The sequence below is a fragment of the Anser brachyrhynchus genome, assembly GCF_964034855.1.
Source record: "Anser brachyrhynchus genome assembly, chromosome: 4".
Taxonomy (NCBI): Eukaryota; Metazoa; Chordata; class Aves; order Anseriformes; family Anatidae; genus Anser; species Anser brachyrhynchus.
This window is the reverse complement of record NC_137698.1, coordinates 64,276,992-64,297,890: the sequence shown is the minus strand read 5'-3', so window position 1 is coordinate 64,297,890 and position 20,899 is coordinate 64,276,992. Positions and strand designations below refer to the sequence as shown.

The 20,899-nt window shown below is 39.4% G+C and overlaps 1 protein-coding gene across 5 annotated transcripts in view; it reads right to left on the bottom strand.

The window, feature by feature from the left end:
* The window catches only part of BOD1L1 (biorientation of chromosomes in cell division 1 like 1), a 35,384-nt gene extending 16,468 nt beyond the window's left edge, over window positions 1-18,916 (bottom strand). For 4 of the 5 annotated variants that reach the window (XR_013950272.1, XM_080589507.1, XM_080589508.1 and 1 more), the window contains exons 1-12: window positions 18,488-18,832; window positions 18,163-18,287; window positions 16,697-16,887; window positions 14,915-15,526; window positions 14,335-14,484; window positions 12,885-13,054; window positions 12,354-12,477; window positions 11,900-12,044; window positions 10,703-10,778; window positions 3,723-9,870; window positions 2,205-2,272; window positions 975-1,044 (exon numbers count right to left, since the gene is read on the bottom strand). Coding sequence is in view for 4 of the 5 variants with exons in the window: in XM_080589507.1 (XP_080445633.1) it covers window positions 975-1,044; window positions 2,205-2,272; window positions 3,723-9,870; window positions 10,703-10,778; window positions 11,900-12,044; window positions 12,354-12,477; window positions 12,885-13,054; window positions 14,335-14,484; window positions 14,915-15,526; window positions 16,697-16,887; window positions 18,163-18,287; window positions 18,488-18,700 (8,092 nt within the window). In the remaining variant the exon portion in view is untranslated. Of the gene's footprint in view, window positions 1-974; window positions 1,045-2,204; window positions 2,273-3,722; window positions 9,871-10,702; window positions 10,779-11,899; window positions 12,045-12,353; window positions 12,478-12,884; window positions 13,055-14,334; window positions 14,485-14,914; window positions 15,527-16,696; window positions 16,888-18,162; window positions 18,288-18,487 lie in introns of all 5 variants that reach the window. The other variant, XM_080589510.1, reaches the window with a different exon arrangement.
* Window positions 18,917-20,899: the final 1,983 nt, after the last annotated feature.

The following is a 20,899-nucleotide window of genomic DNA, read 5'->3' as shown; positions in this document are numbered from 1 at the left end:
GCATCTTTAACCTCTCTGGACTTTACACAGCTATATCATTGGTACCTCCCGGAATTCATTTTAGTTTTGCTTGTTACTCCATTAACAGAAGATTAACTCTCATCTGGTAGTGTTGTAAACATCTTTGTAAAGCATCTGGAGCATGCAATCCATCAGGATGGGAACAAAGTTGGGGTGTGTTTTTGCTTTAATAGGAAAGCCAAACAACTGCAACACATTTGAAAATGTGTTTCTAGGAATGAGGGATTTTTTTCCCCCTGCATTTAAGACTAATTTAATACACTGAAAAGGAATTACTGAGCACAGATCTAGAGTTGACTGAGATTTCTAGCTAGATGACTACTTACTTATAAATACTATTCAAATTTCATTGGATGGCCAGATTTCAGTGGTTGGCCAGAAACTCTTTAATCTGATGGAAGGCAAGACAGACTAAAAAAAAAATAATTCCTGTTATTATTATTATATATATTTTTTAACACTCTGTAACCTCTCTGTGGCTTAGTCATACATTACTTAACTGTCGCTATATCCCCAAGGGCCTGTCACAACACCAGAAACGAGGTTGTTCTAATTTCAGGAAGAAGAAAGCAACTCATTGGGGAAGTTTCTGTGCCTGAGCATCAAACATTTTATTATTTTATTTATTTATTAATTATTATTCCATATTTATTATTTATTATATTTATTTATTGAGTGCTAACATTCTATTTGAAATCCACATTTTTTTTTTAATTCTAAGTGCTCTCCACCCTTCTTTTAATGTATTATATTGGAAGAAAGGGCTGATCCTCCCACTCTCTCCTGTAAACCAAATGCAAAACCACATGAGCTCCTAAGAAGCATTTCATGAAGATTTCCACGGGCTTTGCTTCGGTCCCTCTAGACAAAGTATATATCAAATCTACAAAATTCCCCTTATGAGTAATACCAAACCAGTATGAAAAGTAGTGTACTATCAGCATAAAAATCACCTTTTTGTAGCTCTTTAATATGAAGATCCACACATACTTCTTCACTCCTTGGACTTTCAGGCTGTTGTGGCTAAACGCAAGATCAGAGAAAACAAATTATTACAGGCATCCAGTACAATTATGTTTTGCTCCCTTCCCTCATGTAGTAATTACTATTGTCTTTTGACTGATAAGCCTTCAAAAGCTAAGACAGCAGTACAAATATTAATAGGAGACACTGCCAGAGCTTAGTTACATTACTGTTGAACACTGCGGTGCCATGAGCTTGACCTTAGAGTTAACAATGATATGATAAGAATGGATTAGTTTAACAAGGAGATCCCAAAAGAAATCTCAGGAAGGTGCAAATTCTTCTTCTAAGAGGAGCTCTGGTCAAAACAAGTATTCCAGAAACATACATATATACAGAAAAATATGTATCTGCACAGTATATGTATCTGCAACATATTTGCCTATTTTCTTTCTTTCTTTTTCTTTTTTAAGAAAAGCTGCAGATCAGCTGTATGTTACAAATGCATGGGTAAGTACACTTAGCTCCATGTAGCATTAAGTCAGATCCCAACACTGTAAACCCAGGTACAGTGCCATGTGAACACAACCACATTGACTGTAGGACCACTATCTTACATTGGCAAACAGTACAGCCCTTTGCAGGTGGTACTGAACTCAACTCAGTAAATCCCACCAGACTGAAGCTGACGTGGATTTTCCCAAAATGCATTTCAATGCATTGAAACCGTTGCTCAGAAACACTTAACTGGTCTGCCCTGTGCCTGGTGGCCCTTCCAGAGGTGCTTGTGAGTCTCTGAACCATGCTCTGAACCGAGGGATACAATAAAATGAACAGCAGTGTATGCTTACTATTTTAAAACACTAATTGACTGCCACCTGTAAGTGTTAAGGCATATATGACTACTTTACAAGTAATATCAGAAACAACAATGTACAGTATAACTAGTTCTGAAGAAAAGCAAACTCAGATGTCACTGTCATGGAAGGAACACAGCTGAGGAAGGGAATTGGTTCTACCACAGAGTAACATGGACATCACACAATCTAAATACCAACTGCTTAGAAGAATACAGCTAAATATTCCGAAAAAAATGACCCTCTAAATGTTTTGAGGTTCAAATACAGTCCTTGCTGCACAAAAATCAAATATTTAGTAAGGAAACCCTAGAAAACGTATTTAATCATACAAGAAACAGTCAACAAAAAATTAACACATACCTCTTCAATTTTCAAGTTAGTTTCAAGTTCTACTTCTTCTGCCAACTTTGGTAAAGCTGCATTATTGCCTAATGAAATACAAGTATGTTAAAATTATTAATTACATTATGCCATAGTTAGCCCATGCTACAGTAGGATGCTATCCCCTCATGAACCACCACATGAATTCAACCTCTTCCTGGCAATGAAAACAATAGTTGTCTGTCTGTAGCAAACCAGCTTAAAAAAAACCCTTGACATCTGCAAGAACACAAGTACTTCTCTGTTTTCCTTAAATACAAAAAGATTGGAGGATAGAAGTTATCAGAATTTACCACAGCTTATTTATGGATTTCTGACTTCAGCTTTTTTTCTTGCTTTTCCTTTGAAAACATCAACAGATTTTCTGACAAAATTCCAAACAGCAAGTTACGTTTGTATTAAATACAAACTACTGTTACCCCTGGTACTTACAAAGCCTGCATCAGCCCATGACAAGTATTGAGTGAAACACCAAAATAGAAAAACTAACCTTCGAGACATACATGAGAAGGAAAAGGTTTTAAAAGAAGTGTTTCACCAGCATCATTCCATGTACCTTGGCATAACTGAGGACAGGCAGACTTCTCTACTTTTTTCTACAGTTTAATTCCTCCAAAATTTTAATGAACTCAAAACTTTGAATTCATTATGGCATTTACAGAACTTATTATTTCATAAACTTAGTGCTTCAACTATTCTGGAGGGTCAAAAAGGAGAAAGGCTAAAAATAGCAGGATGTTCACAATGTGGTATTTTAAGGAACTAGCAACCATGAAAGTTCATTTCAAACATTAAATCCCAGAAAAATGGATCTTGAAAATAAGACATGATATTCTTAGTGTCATATACTACCATATCTTAAGTTCTGTATTAAAAATAGACACCTAAAATCACTGCTTTCCTAAAACATTTGTTTATTTAGGATCACTACCTAACTCCTCCAGCAACACGAAGGATGATAATTTCAAGTCTATTAGTAGAGACAAGACAAAATTCAGCATAAGACAGTGAATTTAAGTATTACCATTAAAAAACTATCCTGAGAAAATCTGCGGTTACGACTAAGGATGGTCACTCTTAATCTTCAAAACTCACTAAGTTACCATTTTTAAAATGTTGAACGTACATCTAAATGAAATACATTCTCTTTCCTATAAAAGTACTTTTGAATTTCAGAACATGTTAGTAACAAAACCTATTTGTAGCTCCATGATAATTATCCCTTGCAAACATCATAAATTAGATCATGATTTTAACTCAATATATTTTATCTTTGTGCACTTTTTTAACATACCTAAGATACTAATTTTGTTCAGTCACGCCAACACTCAGAATTACATGTTTAGTTAAGTATTTGCCACCAATTCTTAAATACATTAGAATTTTGCAAACTACACAGAAGTCTGGTATATTTGAACAGCAAAAGTTATTGGTAATTCAGCATTTATTAATGACAGCTATAAACTCAAGAGAGGAAAAAAGCACAGAAATCCTCACCTGAATTAAATGTTGTATTACTTTTCTGAAAAGTAACTTCATTTCCAATATCATCTATTTTGACCAAGTTCATTTTGTCATCACTGCCATATAGTTCTTCCACATGCAACACAGGCAAGTCTTTTTTTTCCCCTAATTCTGCTCCTGCAATCACTTCACCATGGTTGTTATTTACAGTTACTTCACTTGCAGAAGCTAAGGAATGAGATTGTGCCCTAGGCAGTGGAGTCCTTCTTTCAGAAAAGTCGCTTTCTAAAAGCAAGTTTGAGTTAAATTTACAGTTTACATTCTGTAGAGTTTCACTCTCTACTGCTGCTTCCGAAATCATACAAGAGAGTTCTGATGTAACATCCTCCTGCAACACATCTTCAGCTTGCTCGTCATCCTCATTTGCCTCTGAGGACGGACTTGCACTTGCAACAGCCTCTGTACTAATCTCCACACAAAGAGCTTCATCTACACTCATGAGGTTCACTGAATTTTCATCCGTTTCTGTGACTTCACTGTCTACAGCAGTCTGAGATGCTGCTGATTCGTCCTGCACAACACTCTCACTGGCCTCATTCTCTCTACCAATGACAAGCAAAGAATTATTGCTTTTTTCTGGGCCTGTGGTTGTTAGGATGCATTCAATTTGGCTAGCAGTATTAAAAATGTCCTCACTTTTGTCTTTTACTTCTGTACTCTCAGCAGCAAGTTGACTTTCTTCTATGACTGTAAAGGTGAAGAGACTATCACATTCTTCCATTGTGCTCAGGGTGATTACTGCCCCTTCCTCTTTATCTCCCATACTTGAAGCAGCATGTTGATCTTCACTGTTGGTGGTAACCCTCAGCACAGGAGCTCCACATTCTCCCACAAAAATCACAGAACCGTCGCTCTTTGCATCTGTATTGAAAGCAGCTAGTCCAAACTCTTCATCTACAGTTGCAGTGGTCTCCACGATCTTGCATTCCTCTGATGCATTTGGAGAGAGAATGGTCTCTTCATCTCCTTCTGCCACAAGAAGCTGACTTTCAGCTTGTGGTGCTGCACTGATCAGGACTATCTCACATTCTTCTGTCATACTTGTTGTGATCATAGCAGCTTCGTATCTTCCTTCTGTTTCTGAAGCAGTGAGTTTATTTTCATCTTGCACAGCTACACTAGACATAGGAGCTTCAAAACATTCTGCTGTACTTGTGGAGATCATTACTGTTTCATTTTTTGACTCTGTGTCTGAGACATGCTGAACTGCCTCTTCTGTAACCTCACCTGACATTAGGATTACTTGTTCTTCTACAACGCTTGTGGAGATCATAGCACACTCATCCTTTTCTTCTTTACTGCTAGCAGTTGGTCGACTTTCATCATCATCATCTCCTCCCACACTGGATGCACTGGGCATGGGAACATCGTATACCTCCATATCTATAGAAACCATAGTATTCTCACTTATTTCTTCCGTTTTCACAGAGGGGAGCTGACCATCGTATTCAATAGTGGCACTTGACATAGGAGCCTCAAATTCTTCCACAATACTGGTGGAAATCATCGTGCACTCATCTTTCTCCTGCTTGCTGCTAGAAGCATGCACACTCTCTTTAAATTCTGTAGCTGTACTGGGCATGGGCACCTCTGTGTCTTCGGTGTCTGCTAAGACCATAGAGCTTTCCCCACTTTCATTTGCTCTTGTAACAGCAAGCGGACCTTCCTCAGCATCCATGGCTGAATGTAAGGGAGCATCACTTTCTTCCACTGTACTGGTGGAAATAATATCACCTTTAACTTTTTCCTCTCTGTCAGGAGAAATAAGAGAGTTGTCATCTTCCTTTGGAATGGCACTACTTATAGAGCCATCAAGTTCTCTGCTACCGAAAGAAGTCATGGCAATTTCATGTCCTTCTTCAGCACCAGGCTGACCCTTATCCTGCAGTGCCATAGCACTAGTCATGGGGCCCTCACACTCTTCAGCATCCAGGGGAATGAGGATACCTTCATGTTTTCCGATATGTGCAGCCATGGCACCCTCATCGGCAGCACTTGCACTGGTTACACTACTTTCAACAATTCCTTTGGCATTTTTGCTGTTTGTGCCATGACTAGCTTCTTTCTCAGCACCCGTCATACTGTCAACCATAAGCTTATTTACATTTGTGCCAGCCACTCCTGACTCAGCTTCCATTTGTTCAGCAACTATGCAGATAATGGAACTTTCACCTTCTTCTGCACCTATACAGATCAGCGCATTTTCACCTTCCATTCCCGTGCAAGTAGAAGCATGCTCAATTTCTTCATTTCCTCTTCCAGTACTGGTCACAATACCCTCATCTTCTTCATCCTCTTCTTTTGAGCCTGTACTAGTCACAAAACCTTCATCATCACATGAACCAATGCTAACCATAGCAATACTGGCTTCCTCTTTTGTCCTTGTGCTGTCCATTAGACTTTCACATTTTTCAGCATCTAAAGAAACTGCACACCCTTCATTGCTGTCCTCCAGTCCTGTGCAGACTACTGAAATTTCAGCATCATCTTCTGGAGTTATGCCTGTGCTGGTCACTGCACTTTCACCATTTATAGTATCCTCAGATTTGTCACCATTAGTTCCAGTTGTAGCATCATTATTTGTGACCACTGCAATACACGCCCCACTTACAGTGCTTTCTCCTTGGGCATCTGTACCAGTCACTGAGCACATAATGAAGTTATGACCTCTTTCTTCTGCACCTGTGCAAGTCACAGTACCTTCGTGTTCTTTTACTCGGCCAGCTCTCTTACTGCCCCTAAATTCTGCTGAACCGTCACCACTTGTTGATCCTTCACCTGTTTCTGTCCCTGCACTAGTTACAGCACCATCGCTCTCCACTTCACCTAAGCAGGACACAGAACTTTCAAATTTGCTTGCATCTCCACAAGCTGAGGTCTTACGCTTCTCTTCAGAGCCCGCACTAGTCACAGCATCATCTTTTTCTTCTGTCCCAGCGCTATTCACACTATCTTCAATTTCTGCTCCACTTGCATTGACTGAATCCTTACCACTTTCTTCTGCATCAACCATGGTACAGTCACCATTTTCTTTTGTACTTGTTAGGAAACTTTCACTTTCTGCTAATCCTTCCGTGACAACACTGCCACCGCCTTCTTCTGCTGCTGCAACTGTACACTCACCGATATCTGCTCCTGTGATGAAACTGCCTCCCTCACTACTTTTTACCCATACGCCTGTTGTGAAACCTTCATCAGCTTCTATGCTTGTGCAGATTAATGCCACCTCACTTTCTTCTTCTGAGCAAGTGGTCGTAGCATCACTTTCCTTTTCAGAATGTGATGCACCCTCAGTCCTTTCTTCTCCTGTACTAGTGGCCATTACAGTGCTCTCAATCTTTTCTGTGCTAGTTCCTATCACAGTGGCTGGAGTTGTTTGCGGGCTGCTGTACAACAAACTAAGTTTGCTGCTTCCTGCGCTGGTACCCACTGCATTGCTTTCATTTTTATCTTCTGTGACAATCACACCATTCCCTTCTTGCCTAGTGGCTACAACAGAGCCTTTGACTTTTTCTTCAGGAACTCTTTTAGGCACTAACACAGAGGAAGATTGTATCATATCATCAGCATCATGCACCTCATTCTTTTTCACGTTATCCACCATTGTGCTCCTCTCCCCCTTTGTGGAATGGTCTGTTTGCAAACACTCTCTTTCTTTTCTTTTTATTTTTTTTAGGAGATGCCCTTTTGTTTTTACGTCTCTATGGTCTTCAGTCACATCAGCCACCAAGCTTTCCTCTTTTGTTTTCAACTCACTTCTTTGAGTGCTTTTTGACTTTGCTGATTTGTCATAACCTTCTTTAACGGGTAAGCCAGTTGTACTGTCTTCCATTGCCTGCTCATCGTGCTGTGGTGCCTCATTATCTTTTTCTATATTGTTTGTCATAGCGTTGTTGCCATCACCGTCTTTCATGACAGAACTCAGCGTTGCACTATCTTGTTGTTCCATGTATACAACCTGTGCTGCATCATTCTTCAAAATGAAAGCATCTTCAGACAAAGAAGTCCCATCTGTATTATGGCATTCCTCCTTAGACATACTACCCAAGGAATCTGTAAAATCTGAGATATCCATATCCATAGACTTTGCATCAGCAGCATCTTCTCTGGAACAATTACCTGCTAAAGGAACGTTATCTGAATTAGAATTTATCACAGTTTTAAAATTCTTTGGTTTTCTGCTGTCTTCTGAAGTTTCATCTTTACTGGGAGCATTCAGTGAGATTCTACGACTTGTTTCACGCGCAGCACTCATTTTATAAGCCCCTTGTTTATTGGGTCCTTGATCCACGGAAACTTGTTTGGACAAAGCGTCTAAGGCACCAACTTGCTTATTAGGGATATCTTGTTTAACAGTTTTTTCAACTGCAGCCAGAAACTGCGGTTCACAAGCTTCAAGATCTGCCACACTGTGTTTTAATTCCTTACTTGAAACAGAGAGAGCAATTTTTTCTTTCGCTGTGTACTTGGCATCTGCAGCTTGGAGTGAATTTAGAATGCTTTTCCCTTCAATTTTAGATGCTTCTTGTGCTTTTGCTTCTTCCACATCAACTTCCATCATCTCTCCCTCATGACCAGAATACACACCATCACTATTCACACTTGACTTTTGAGGGGCTGGAGTATGGCTACTTACAGTTGTGCCAGCTGACTGCTTTTCCTCTCCAAGCAAATCTTGGTTTGATACATTGCCTTTTCTGTTTTCACAGAGTATCTTTTTACTTTGTTTTTTATCCATTGCTACTGTGATGCCCAACACTTTTTCATGCCCACTGTCCACTTCTTTGATATCTTTATCCTCCGATTTGACACACTCTTCCTTCTTCTTCATTTCCTTGTTGCTGTGCTTTAAGCTTCTGCTTTTGTGACCTTCAACGGAGAACCTTCTTTCTAGTTTGGAGTTACTTAAATCTTTATCACCTCTACATTTCTCTTTAACAGATCCTCTTTCTCCAGAATGTAACTTAACTCTGTGACTGAAGTCTTTTTGTGATCCCTGAGTTGATTGCACGCCACTCTCATTTTCAATATCAGCACCACTCTCCTCAAAAACTTTATTTTCATTCTTGGATTTGTGTTGCTTATCTGAATCATTCTCTTCCATGGTCTTATCTTTGTCCTGTTTCTGAATAGTCTCTTGTTTTGCTAAATTTTCCTGTAATTCAATTTCAGATACTTTGAGTTGTTTATTATGACTCTTTGACTTAGACTTTAATAAAGTTTTGTCTTCTACAAGGCTCTTAGATCTTCGTCTATCTTTATGAATGCCATCTTCTTGTTTCAAATTACATTCAGAATTAGTTGATTTTATTTCATGCTTATCTTCTGAGTAACTTTCACTCCTTTTTTGTGAAGCAGAAGCAAGTTGCTTTGAGGCACTTAGGGAATCCTTCTGTGGCCTAGAATCACTCAGAGACCTTTTGGACTTGTATTCTGCTCTTGATTTTTCTGTTGAGAGGTGCTTGTCTTTTTTATTTTCCTTACGCAGCAACTCTTCAGTTTTTAAAGTGTGTTCAGAAATATTTTTTCCATCTTTTCCAGCCACTGATATTTTCCGTTCACTTCGGTGTTTACTTTTTCTTTCAGGTTTGTCATCTGTGGAAACCTTTATTTGTTGATTATGTTTCTGAGCACCATCCTCACCTTTCAAACTTCTCTCAGAAGAATGGAGTTCAACATCTTCACCTGACTTATGAGCATTGTCTCCTTTATGTTTGTGCTTTAAAGAAACTTTATCTTCTACAGCAGTTATTTCCTTTTCATTTTTATCTCTGTAAGACTTGGCTTCTTTTCTGGCAGAATTTCTTGTATGTTGAATTTCTGTGTCACTATCTTTTTTGGGGTGCTTTTCATTTTTAAATGTGGTTTTCTGCTTCTGTGGTTCTTCGGTATTAACTTCTGCTCTATCCAGTTTTTTTGGATCCCTCGTTTCACTGTCCTGCTGGGTTCCTTCAGCCTGAAGAGAGGTAGAGGTTTTTCTTTTATGTTCTTTTTCCACTTTAGAATCATTTTTGCTTTCCTCAGTTGAATGCACAGATTCTGAAAGTCTTCGAAGTGGTTTAGAGATTTCACTTTTCCCATGATTATGCTTTAATTCTTTTGAAGAATTTTTTTCACAAGTCTGTAAAAGAAATTTAAATATGTTACACAGTTCCTTCACTATACGTCTGACAGAATTCTAGAAGACAAACTATCCATAAAAGCAATAGAGCAGGGGACCCACTTTCTGTAATAAAAATTAATTTAAAATATTGTTGGCAAGAAAAGGAAATTTGCCTTATTTATTTCAACAGAAGTTAACAGTCTGCTTGACTTTGAATATCACTTCTTTATAAAGTAACCTTTCTTTCTAAAACAATTTAAATAGACTTTTAAATGGACAATAACCCTTTCAAATGTTCTACAATTTATTTCAAACTGCCTTTACGCTGTTTAAAAGAAAAACAAAAACCCACAAAAGATAGTTTTAGATTACCAGTTTGACTTCCAGCTATCACTTTTTTGGTAATAACATTGTTGATAAAAACCTCTCAACCTAAAAGTTGTCTTTCCTGTACTATTCAGACTATATTTAGTTTCTCTATAAGTTCCCAAGGAGAAATTTATGTAGATCAAACTCCTGAAATCTTTTACATACTTCACTCCTTTACAAATCCAACATGTTTTACAGAATACAGCTCAAACTTTCTCTTTTCTCCTACTACAAAATAGGCCAGCACCAAACACATACATGATGTAACCTAATATTTACTAGAATTCAGAAAACACTACCGCGGTAATGTAGTATCATTAACCCAACTCAAAGAAGTAGCAGGAGAAAAAGTAATTCAAGAGAATGAATGGAGTAGTATACAGTTTGGTATGGACATATGAATAAGTCCTTTTACAATTAAAAAGAAAGATCGTAACATTAGTTTCTTGAAACGAATTTTAATAGCTTAGGAGACACATACCTCATTTGTTTTTTGAATTTCTTTAGAATCCTCTTCAGTAGGCTCATATTTCTTTTTCCAACTATCTTCAACATGCCTGAAACAGGAATTTGGATAAGCAATTAAAAAAAGAAAATAACAGACTAACATTAGTTTGTAAATTTTCTGCTTTAAAAGCTGAAGGCGAGAGACAAACGCACACTAAAACACTGAACACGGTCACACTACTTTTGACTAAACAGTTTGCCCAAGCCTTTTTTTCTTCTTGGAAAACTATGTGTACTAACTTCACAGATGCTCTCTGGACAACAGTGCTTTAAAGCAGAAAACGTTAGTATGACAATATTAGTACTACAGTTGTCCCTGTAAAATGAATAAGAGATCTTACCACAGAGAAAAAACACATTCTCCCCTTATCAAAGGAAAGGGAACTTTAAAAAAAATACTGGTTTTGTCTTTCAGAAGCTTGTCTTATTTAATATAAATACATGTGTATCTAGATATATATGTATGTATCTACTTAAAACACCAAATTAAAGACCAGGGCAAGCTGAAGACTGAATGATTTATTTAAGTTACTCGTATTGAAGGACTGCAGGGTATATCCCAGCTCGTGCTGCTCTGCATAATGTATTTCTGTATATCTACAATATATACACACAAATTGTATTTTTTTATATATTAACATAAATACATACACAAGCAGTAATTTAGCTTAATTACTATCAATCTGTTAAGTTTCTTTTTTTTTAATCTTATTTCATTTATGAAGTCAAGAAACGATGTAATAAGTGAATGAAAATGTAGTAATGGAAAGTTAGCAAAAAATTATGACAGAATACAAAACAATAAATATATACTAGGAACTCAGCCAGATCACAAAAATAAAAGTTAATGGAAATACATTACACTTGTTTTTTACATTAGATGCACAAACATCTAACAGCTTTCCATTCTCACATCTTTATTATCATTGTGTGGATGAAAAGCCACACAAAGGCTGCTACTGCAGCCTGCCTGTCTGAGCTGTACTACATTAAGGAGACATAACTTCATTTTATACCTCAACTTGGTGAGTATTAGTAACAAAGTTCTCTGGATGCCTTAGGACAAAATTGTTAAAATAGGTAAGGCTAACTGCAAAGTTGAAGAGAACCTTAGAATCTGCAGAAATGAAGTTTTAAAAACTTCATTCCTTTTGAGCAAATACATGAATACCTTGAATCTCTTTTTCTTTTTCTGCTCAAGGCTACTTTTTTTTCTAAGAATTTCTGTTCTTTAAGCACATCCTTAATGCTGGTACCAGTAGTTTTTGTCTCGAGACTTCTTGCTGAAGGTTCTTCTACGTTCAAGCCACTTTTTCCTAAAATAATACACAAATGGTGAACGGCGTAAGTATGTCTTTATATCACTGTTTCAGCTATAAATGAGATTGAAAGTGGAAAGAAGAGAATACTAATGTATATGGGTATTCAAGTAATATAATCACGGATATATGAAAAAGTGAAGACATTTGTATTAATAATCCGCATTATCCATTTTCCTGTCACATCACTATTGAAACAATGGGCTTTCAAGGGAGATGACAAAAGACCTACTGACATTATTTTACTCCGAAAGTTATTTTCCCTTAAAATAAAAGAAATAAAAGGCTAATGTATAATTTCCATACCTTTAGCATTCTGACTTCCACATTTTAGGGACTTTGTTTTTTCTGCAGCTTTCTGTTTACGTTTTTCTTCAAGCCTCTCTCTGTTGATTTGTCTTCTTAGGAGTCTCTCTTCTTTTTCTTTGGCCTAGAGATACACAAGCAAGAGAAAACAAATTATCATTAGGGCAAAGGGTATATATTTGTAGTAAAAGAACATCTAAAACCTGAAGTTTCTTACTCTCCACACTGAATGACTCAATTAAGAAAAAATCTACCTATTGCCTATTCTGTGAAGATGTCAAAACCGCATCGTGCTTTTTTCCCCAACTGCTAGAAGCCTTCAAAGCTCACCCAGTAGAGTAATTCCCTGCAATGTGGTGTTCCAGATCACACAATACTGATTGAAGTACGAAGGAGGGACACAAGCAACAAAAACAAAATGAGAAGAAACAGAAAACTCCCCCTCACAAACCACCACTAGTTAAAAGTGAAATTTCTGTGCTGATTGGTTTAAGGGCTTAGACAGCAAGCAGTAACAAAACTCACACTTACAATGGATTGTCGGCGTTGCTCTACAGTTCGCTCATCATCAGAGTCACTGAAGTACTTGGAGTACAAAAAAGGCTTTCGAACGTAAGCATGACGAACAGGCTTGGCTTTCCCATCACTCATCTCATTAGAATGAGGCTTTGTCTTAGTTTGATTGTTTTTCGCCTCTTCATCTGGAAAGTTAGTGAAATGTAGAGATATACTGATATAATAGAGCAGTACTTTCAACATAGTTTTTGTAAAACCAAGACACACAAAATTTAATAACTTATTTTCTTTACACATGGAAGCAGTCAAAAAAAATAATCAAATATTGTGCGAAGTACCACTAGATTATGAAAACATGAAACGAATATGCATCCATTTGTGTACACTATTCAGCCAAAAAAACCCAAGATACTAAATAAGAAGTCAGAATATACCTTCTTCTGTATATTAAACTAAGCTCCATTCTTACACCAAAAAATTGTACAATGTTTAAGACCTTAAAAACTAAGTACGCTTATTGAAATATATAAACAGAACACATTTGTTTATATATGTAATTATTATATAAGTAAAATTGAAATAGTTTTTTCTTATCATGATGATTTGCAATAGAGCAAAAATATTTGTACTTCACATAATACAAAGTATTTGTATGCTTGAAATATACTTAAGGCTTATTTCACTTCATGCAATCTGTCATGTTTACAGGTAACACCAAAGCCAGAGAATATGCAAGTAGTTCAGTGCTTCTAAGTAATATTCTTAGAGCAGAAGAGAAGCTCAGAATATACATGAGACAACTCATTCAGGTACTACGAAACTGGTACTGTCTTATGAAGCGGTTAGATCTTAATATACGCAGAAGTCATATATCTGTAGAAATCAAAAGAATCTGAGGTCCGCTCAAGACAAGGAGAATTCAAAAATGAACCACAGCCAGTGAACAGGTTTGGTGTTCCCAAACTCTTAAAAGTTAAATCCATTCATGTTCCTTCTACTGTAGCCAGGTAGAATTTGGAAATCCCAGCATGCTTGAAGCTCTGAAAACAACCTAAATTGGCAAAGTCTGCTACATGCACTACTGCAGGATCATAAACAAAACACTCCAACGATATACTAAATCTGTGGCAGAAGGGAGGGTAAAAAGCTCATGGCAAAGCCACATATCCATCCATATCCAAACACTATGCGTTTCTGTCGCCTATGGAATACTGTAGTACAAGTAATACTTACAATCCTTAGAATATATCATGCTGTTAAAAAAGGTCTCAAAATATGCCTAGTGCTCATCTTTCACGATTGCACAAATACTACCACTCCACATTGAAAGCCCTTCCTCAAAAATAAACACAATAGAAAATATTGCAAAATGTCAAATTTGGGATAGGATGCACTCAAATAACAGAATTGTTGCATATTCTTTCTTGCCATTTTACCACCAAAATTAACATTCTGATTGTTTTACCATCTGATGTGATCTCCCCTTCTTCAGTACTGTCAGAAATTACAGTTTCCTCTTCACTCTCTTCTTCAAAGGAAGAAAGGTCACTGGTATGGACAGAGCTGACAGTGATGTCACTGAGTACATCCAAATCCGAATCTATTGATGTATGTTCTTGCAAAGGAAAGAATAGAGAGAAAAGGCTGTAATACAGCATACTATATTTGAGAATCTTTTCTTACCAAAACAGTTTTTTTTGCCACTGAAAACAAAGTTGTCTTAAGAAATAATAAAAAAAATAAATAAATTAACATCTTGAAATGCAGACTGGGAAATTTGAGAGATCTTGCTGGAATAACACCGATGACCAATAACACACACACTTGAAGATCAAAGACAATCAGATTCCTAATTTGGGCGCCTTGGTTAAGGGTGATGAACCAAGAGCTAACTGTAGCTAGCTAGTTAAGTTTGCCACAACTAGCAGAGAACATACATTCCCCACACACTTCTGATTAAGTTCCCAAATACATTTCAAAAGAACAAAACAACACACAACAAAAACAACTTCATATTTTAAGAATAAGCATTGCCCACATCATACCTTCTTTAGTGCTTTCAGTTGTTTTATGTTTACTGCTATTTTTTTCTGGGACTAACTGTTTCGCTGGTTCCAGCTCTCTCCCTTGCTTTTCTTCTTTTGACTTGGTAGTATCATCACTTTTTTTTGAATGGTCAGACTTCTTGTCGGGTTTCTCTTTCTTTTCTTTTCTTCTTTCACCTTTTTCACTGCTGTCTGGTTTCTTGTCACATTTATCTATTAATTTACTCTTTTGATCTTCACTTTCCTGCTGTATTTCTTTACTTGTATTAGTCAAACTATTGGTATCCTTTGCTGAATTTTTTATTTCTTCACTTTGACTGGGAAGCTCATTTGAATCTTCACACTTTGCAAGTGTTTCAGCTCCTTCTCCAGAAACATCAGAAGTTGCTTTCTCTCTGTCTTGCAAGTCCTCCGTGTTTTTCTCTCTCTCAGCACTACCATCAACACTGTGCTGAGATAAGAGTCTTTTAGCAACTTTGTCATTGTTCTTGGAATTTGAGTTCTCTGTTGAAGCCCTGGCAGCACTTGCTTCTTGGTTAAGAGAAGTTATTGTTTCCAAAATGGACATTGCATCACTAGCTACATTGCCACTAGGAGTTGTAGTAGAGACACCTTGAAGAGTAAGAAAGAAAAGTTTTAGTTCATCTCAGTTTCTGTGATTTTCCATGAAGGAAGCTTTTGAAATATTTGAAAGGAAGTGGCCATTTAGATAGAATGACTTTAAGCAAGTAAAAGGAAAAAGAGTGATTTTTATTTATTTGAAATAGAGTAATAACTAAAACGTTTGACTAATTTTGCATCTGGAGAATGTCGTTCAGAAAAAAAAGTACCAGTTACACTTCTCAAGTGAAAGCAGTGGTCGTTTACGGGAAGGATGCTCAACTTTACTATCAATAGGCTTTGGAGAAGCACAAAACGGAATACTGCAGCAAGAAGCCTACATTTGTACCCCCTGGTATCTTCATAAATGACATCAGAAATGAACTCAGCGTATCGATTATGTAATAACAAAGCTATCAAAATGCCCTCTATTACTTTCCCATCCTCTTAGAAGCATCTTTGAAGATGGATGAGAAAGGGTTAAACAGACTAGTACTGGGAGCTGCAGCTGGCTTGTTAACCCACTTACATTAAAGGAAGTGGGCCTCACAGGAAAAGGGCTAGGATTTAAATAAAGGCTCTGGTTACAAATAGATGGACTGCTGTGGAGTCTCTTAGGAGGGGAAAGAATGGACAATTACCTGCAGGAGTGTTTAGAAGCTGATACCAGGCAACATAAATGAAAATCATAAAGGAAGTACTGCATTTTCAAACAAACTAAGGATTGGCTGATTTACAGCTGAACTTAAGCTCCTGAGAGAATCTTAGCCATTAAAGTTTTACTGTACACAGCAACAGCATTAAGACAATTAAACGTCTTAAAGACAAGCTCTGTTCATCTATCAATGCATAAAAAAATAAATCATTCTTCTTTTACACCTATGTCTCATCAGATCATATAATACATACAGGGCTAAACCCTGAAGTCAACTTTTCTCCTTAGAGTAAACTGAACCACTGTAATCTCAGGTAGAAGTGACAGAGTGGTACATGGCACCTCTCTTGCCTTCTAACTTTGTAGAAACAGCAAGAGACAAATATTATGGTATGCTGCCTGGCACTCAGCTTACTAGCATGGATGATAACAATTCTGTGCTAGCAGCAAACCTAGCTAACGCTTCTTCTCCTGAGAAAAAGAAATAAACTTTTGGTAACAGACTGCTAAGAGAAATGGTAGAATACCTTGTACTGTAACTGAAGCATCTGTTTTGTCCTCACTTGGAGTTGTACTGGGACCTGCCTCCTCTTTGTGATTCAGTGTAGCTAAAAATTCATGGACAGCTTTTTCCACCTGAGGTCTGAATGTATGGTTGATCTTTGGGTCCACAACCTGAGAAATAATTCTGTCAATTCCAGATTCCAACATTCCAGACCTGGAACAAAGTTACATTAATACTTAATCAAAAATGACTTTTTAGAGAACATCTTCACGATAAATGCTCATTTAAATAACGTAAACTCTCTTAAACACTTCAAGTGAAGCACCAATGTTTTTGAATATCGCTGCAGGAGTGCACTTAGCCAGCTACCTGTATTTCCACTGCCCTCTCTATCGCCTTATGAACTAAAAAAAAAAAAAGTAAAGAAATAAAGTGATCCAATCACATGGAACTAACATAACAAATGGCCCGTGGTTACATCACTAGTGGTGATGCCTACAAGTATTAGCTAATTATAAAAGTGACTTTTGTGGGAAAAAAAGAAACCTGATCTTATCAACTCCCTTAGCATAAAACAAACACACTCAAGAAGGCATGAGGGACAGATGAATACCAGACCAGTCATCACTGCCCTAATTTACCTTTTGCACAATACAGGGTGACACCTCAGAGTTTTTACAGCTTTACAGAACACCCTTAATGCTAAGTAAAAAAATAAAATAAATGACAGAGAACTTTTTAGCTAAGGGTTTTCTCTAGAACCTCGTATGTTCCAGGGAAGACTATGCTGCCTATTATCCCCATTGCTTATTTAAAAATCCCCAGATCCTCTGTACCAGTCACCAAAGGTATCGCTACACCATAACTGAACACATTTGCTCACTAATACCTTATTTGACCCAGCTCAGTGATCAAACTCAGGCTCCCTTTAAGAAACTTTCCGATGATTCTTATGACTACTTTCTGACAAGTAAAACTAAAGGGATGCTAATGAAATAATCAAACATGAGGTAAGTGTTTGACATCAGTTTGACATGACAGCGGTTCTGCAAAAGCTCTTCTCATAACAGATTTGCATCCAGTTTCTTATTTTGTGAATTTCACTTTGCACTCTGCAGAGCTTGATCTGTCAAACCCTATTAACTTCCTCAGCTCAAAACTTGATGACAGTAGTAATTTTACTAATTTCTGACTGAAAAGAGACAGGAAAGTTAATCTTTAACTAGAATGTTATACCCCAAGTCAAAACTAAGCTTTCCATCCTTGGCTCAACTTGGATCAGACAAAATAACATTTGAAGCCTAACTCTGGCTAGTGCTGATGGTGAACCGTTAACGGAAATACCACCACCTTTAAAAAACAACGACAGAACCTTCTTCAGGAGTCTCTTTAAAGAAAGGGGACAGTTTACAGCTGACCTAGCGCCTCAGCCACCCGCCACGCAGCACCGGTGCGTCCGAAGGGAGCACGCCGAGCGGCACCACTTACTTGAGCACCTGCTGCCTGATGTTATTCCTCAGCTGGTTCTTGTTGAGGTGCGGGCTCCAGGTGTGCGTGGCCAGATGGTTGGAAACAAAGTTGTCCACGCGCTGCCTCAGATTCTGATAGGCGGGCTGAGGAGGGAAAGCGGCCGAAAACGAGGGAGACAAAGCTGAGAGGTGGCACACGCCTACCCCCAGAGCACGGTGTGCTGAGGAGAACATCGTCAGAGGGGGCAGCCCGGCGGCGGGGCAGCGCCCCTCGCTCCCCCTGACCGCCCCGAATGCCGGCGATCCCCTCAGCCGCGTCCCCGCCGCCCTCCCCGCCCCGTTACCTTGGTGTCCACGTCGGCCAGGCAGTCGCGGCGGAACTGGTCGAAGAGCCCCTGGCTCTTGAGGTGGCTGACGATCATGGAGACCAGCTCGGGCTCCGCCGCGCCGCCCCCCGCCGCCGCCCCGGCCCCCGGCAGCGGCGGCGGCTGCTGAGGGGGCGGCGGCGGCGGGGGCGGCGGCGGCGGCGGGGGCTGCGGCTGCGGGTTGCTGGCCATGGCGGCGGCTGCCGGCGCTGCCGGCCGGGCCGCGGGACCGGGCTCGCTCCCGAGCGGCAGCCGCGGCGGCTCTGACCCCGGAAGCGAAAGGGAACGGAGGGAGGAAGCGAGAGGCGGCCGCAGGGGAAGGGAAGGGAAGCGGCGGCGGCGCCATGCGACCGCCGCCGGGCCCTCGGAGGGGGCGGGGCCACGGGCGGACAGCGGCGGGGCGGGGAGGGGGAACGGCGGCACTCAGTCCCCGCTGCACCCCCCCCCCCCTTCCCGGGCGGGCGCGGCGCGCGCCGCCCCCCCCGCCCCGGCCCTGCCGCCCGCCCCGCGCCGCGCTGCGCGCTCCCGGCCGCGCCCCGCCCCGCCCCGCCCCTTCCTGCGCCGGCCGCCATCATGGCGGGGGCGGCCGTTGGGGAGGGGGCGGGGCCGAGGGAGCCGTGTGAGGACGTCGTGCTGTGCCCTGGGGGTTTAAATGCGCGGTTTTAGCGGCTTTCTGTGAGGGAACGGTAAATATGGAGAGACGGGGAGGGTAACGTCCTCGTACCTGGCATGGGAACGGGGGGACGGTGCCGGCTGTGCTTCGGTTCTTCGCTGTTCCTGCTATAAGAGGCTAATCTGTCCTCCCCACGATACATAAGAAAATTACAAAAATACATAAAAGTACACCAGAGACCGGCTTGCAGCCTAAAAAAGGAGACTTGGTAGTACCAATATTTCAGTTACACAAGTTTTGTGGTGTGAGGAGTGGAGATCTTGTGCAGCTACGGCCATTAGAAATTGCAATCTCTAGTAATCATTATATATCTGACTGTAAAGGCAAGAGCCTCGGGGTTGTTATTGCACACTTGAAAACGGCAGAAGTATAAAACTTGCCCCTAGCTTTCCTGCTGAGAAATAAGTACTTCTAGATGGTTTGCAACTCCACAGAACGAACTATATCTGGCATATTTAAGAGTATTGTGAGTTGTTGATCTGTGGGTGCATACGTAATTAAAATCTGGCCTTTCTTTCTAGTTTCATACTTTCTACATAGACCTCATGAAGGATTAAAGCATCAAAATGTAGGAGGATCGCAAAGTCTGCAGCTTGGAGCCTGGTACAGCCCCCACCCACATATGCCAACGTGAGGTCTGCTGGCTCTGTTACATCTTTTCTCAATAAAGAAAAGTTTTACAAATGGTGACTAAAGGCCATGTAGCTGTAAGCCAGAAAGTGCAGAACTCAGGGGTATCATTTCTGTAAATGCATTACTGATTTTAGAAATTGTGTGTGACCATGAGAGTAGATGAAAAATTCAGACATCACTGGGAAGTTAGCAACATCTTCATTTTTTTTTTTTTTTGTTAGGAAAAAGCACTGCAACTTCAATTTAGTTATTTATTTTTCAAGGATAATGCAGAAAAATTAAAAAAAAAAAACAAACCTTTCAACAGCACAAGTAAGATCCTTGCTTCCTAGAACAGCATACCATTCACATACATCACAGGCAGCCTGGAGTACCTGTGGCCTTTGTCTCCAGCTATGTCAAGGAATGTGCTGTGAAGAATACTAGAGAGCAGGAATCCATTAATAAAATTTGGGAATTTAAGGGCTATCAGGGATCAGTTATGCCCAGTGGTCTGAAACTATTGCAACAAGCAGTCCGTACTCAAATTGACTCAACAGCTGAATGTGAAAGATTGTTCTGTGCTATGAGTTGAGTACCATCCCAGGTTGCACGCAACTTACTGGCTGTTGCGGGCTGTTCAGATATCTTATTTACCCAGCTCGGTAATCCAGCAATCTGGAACTTTAATCCTAAATACTATCTGCAAATGGCTTTGTTGTTGTTGTATGGGTCCAATTGTATGTTGTCATATGGGCAGATGCTGTAAAAGAAACTGGAAGCTTCTGGAAAATAAAACAATCATTTGAATTAAACTGAAGTTAGCCTTCGTTTGTCTCTTACTTTTAATAATGCTTTTTGGTCTTACCTTAACTGAAAAATGGTTATATAAAGTCTTGTATGCTAACAAAAAGATACATTATTTGTTGTCTGCGCTATAATATAGCTATACAATTATTTATGAATGCATGACTAAATGTTAAGCCATCTTGCCATTTTCAGTGGACTCACAAAGGAACTTACGTATTGAAGTGTAATTGCTTCAATTGTTCCAGTATTATCCAGTACTTGTAGTTGTTTATTTTGTACTCTGTGTTTATCCTTGT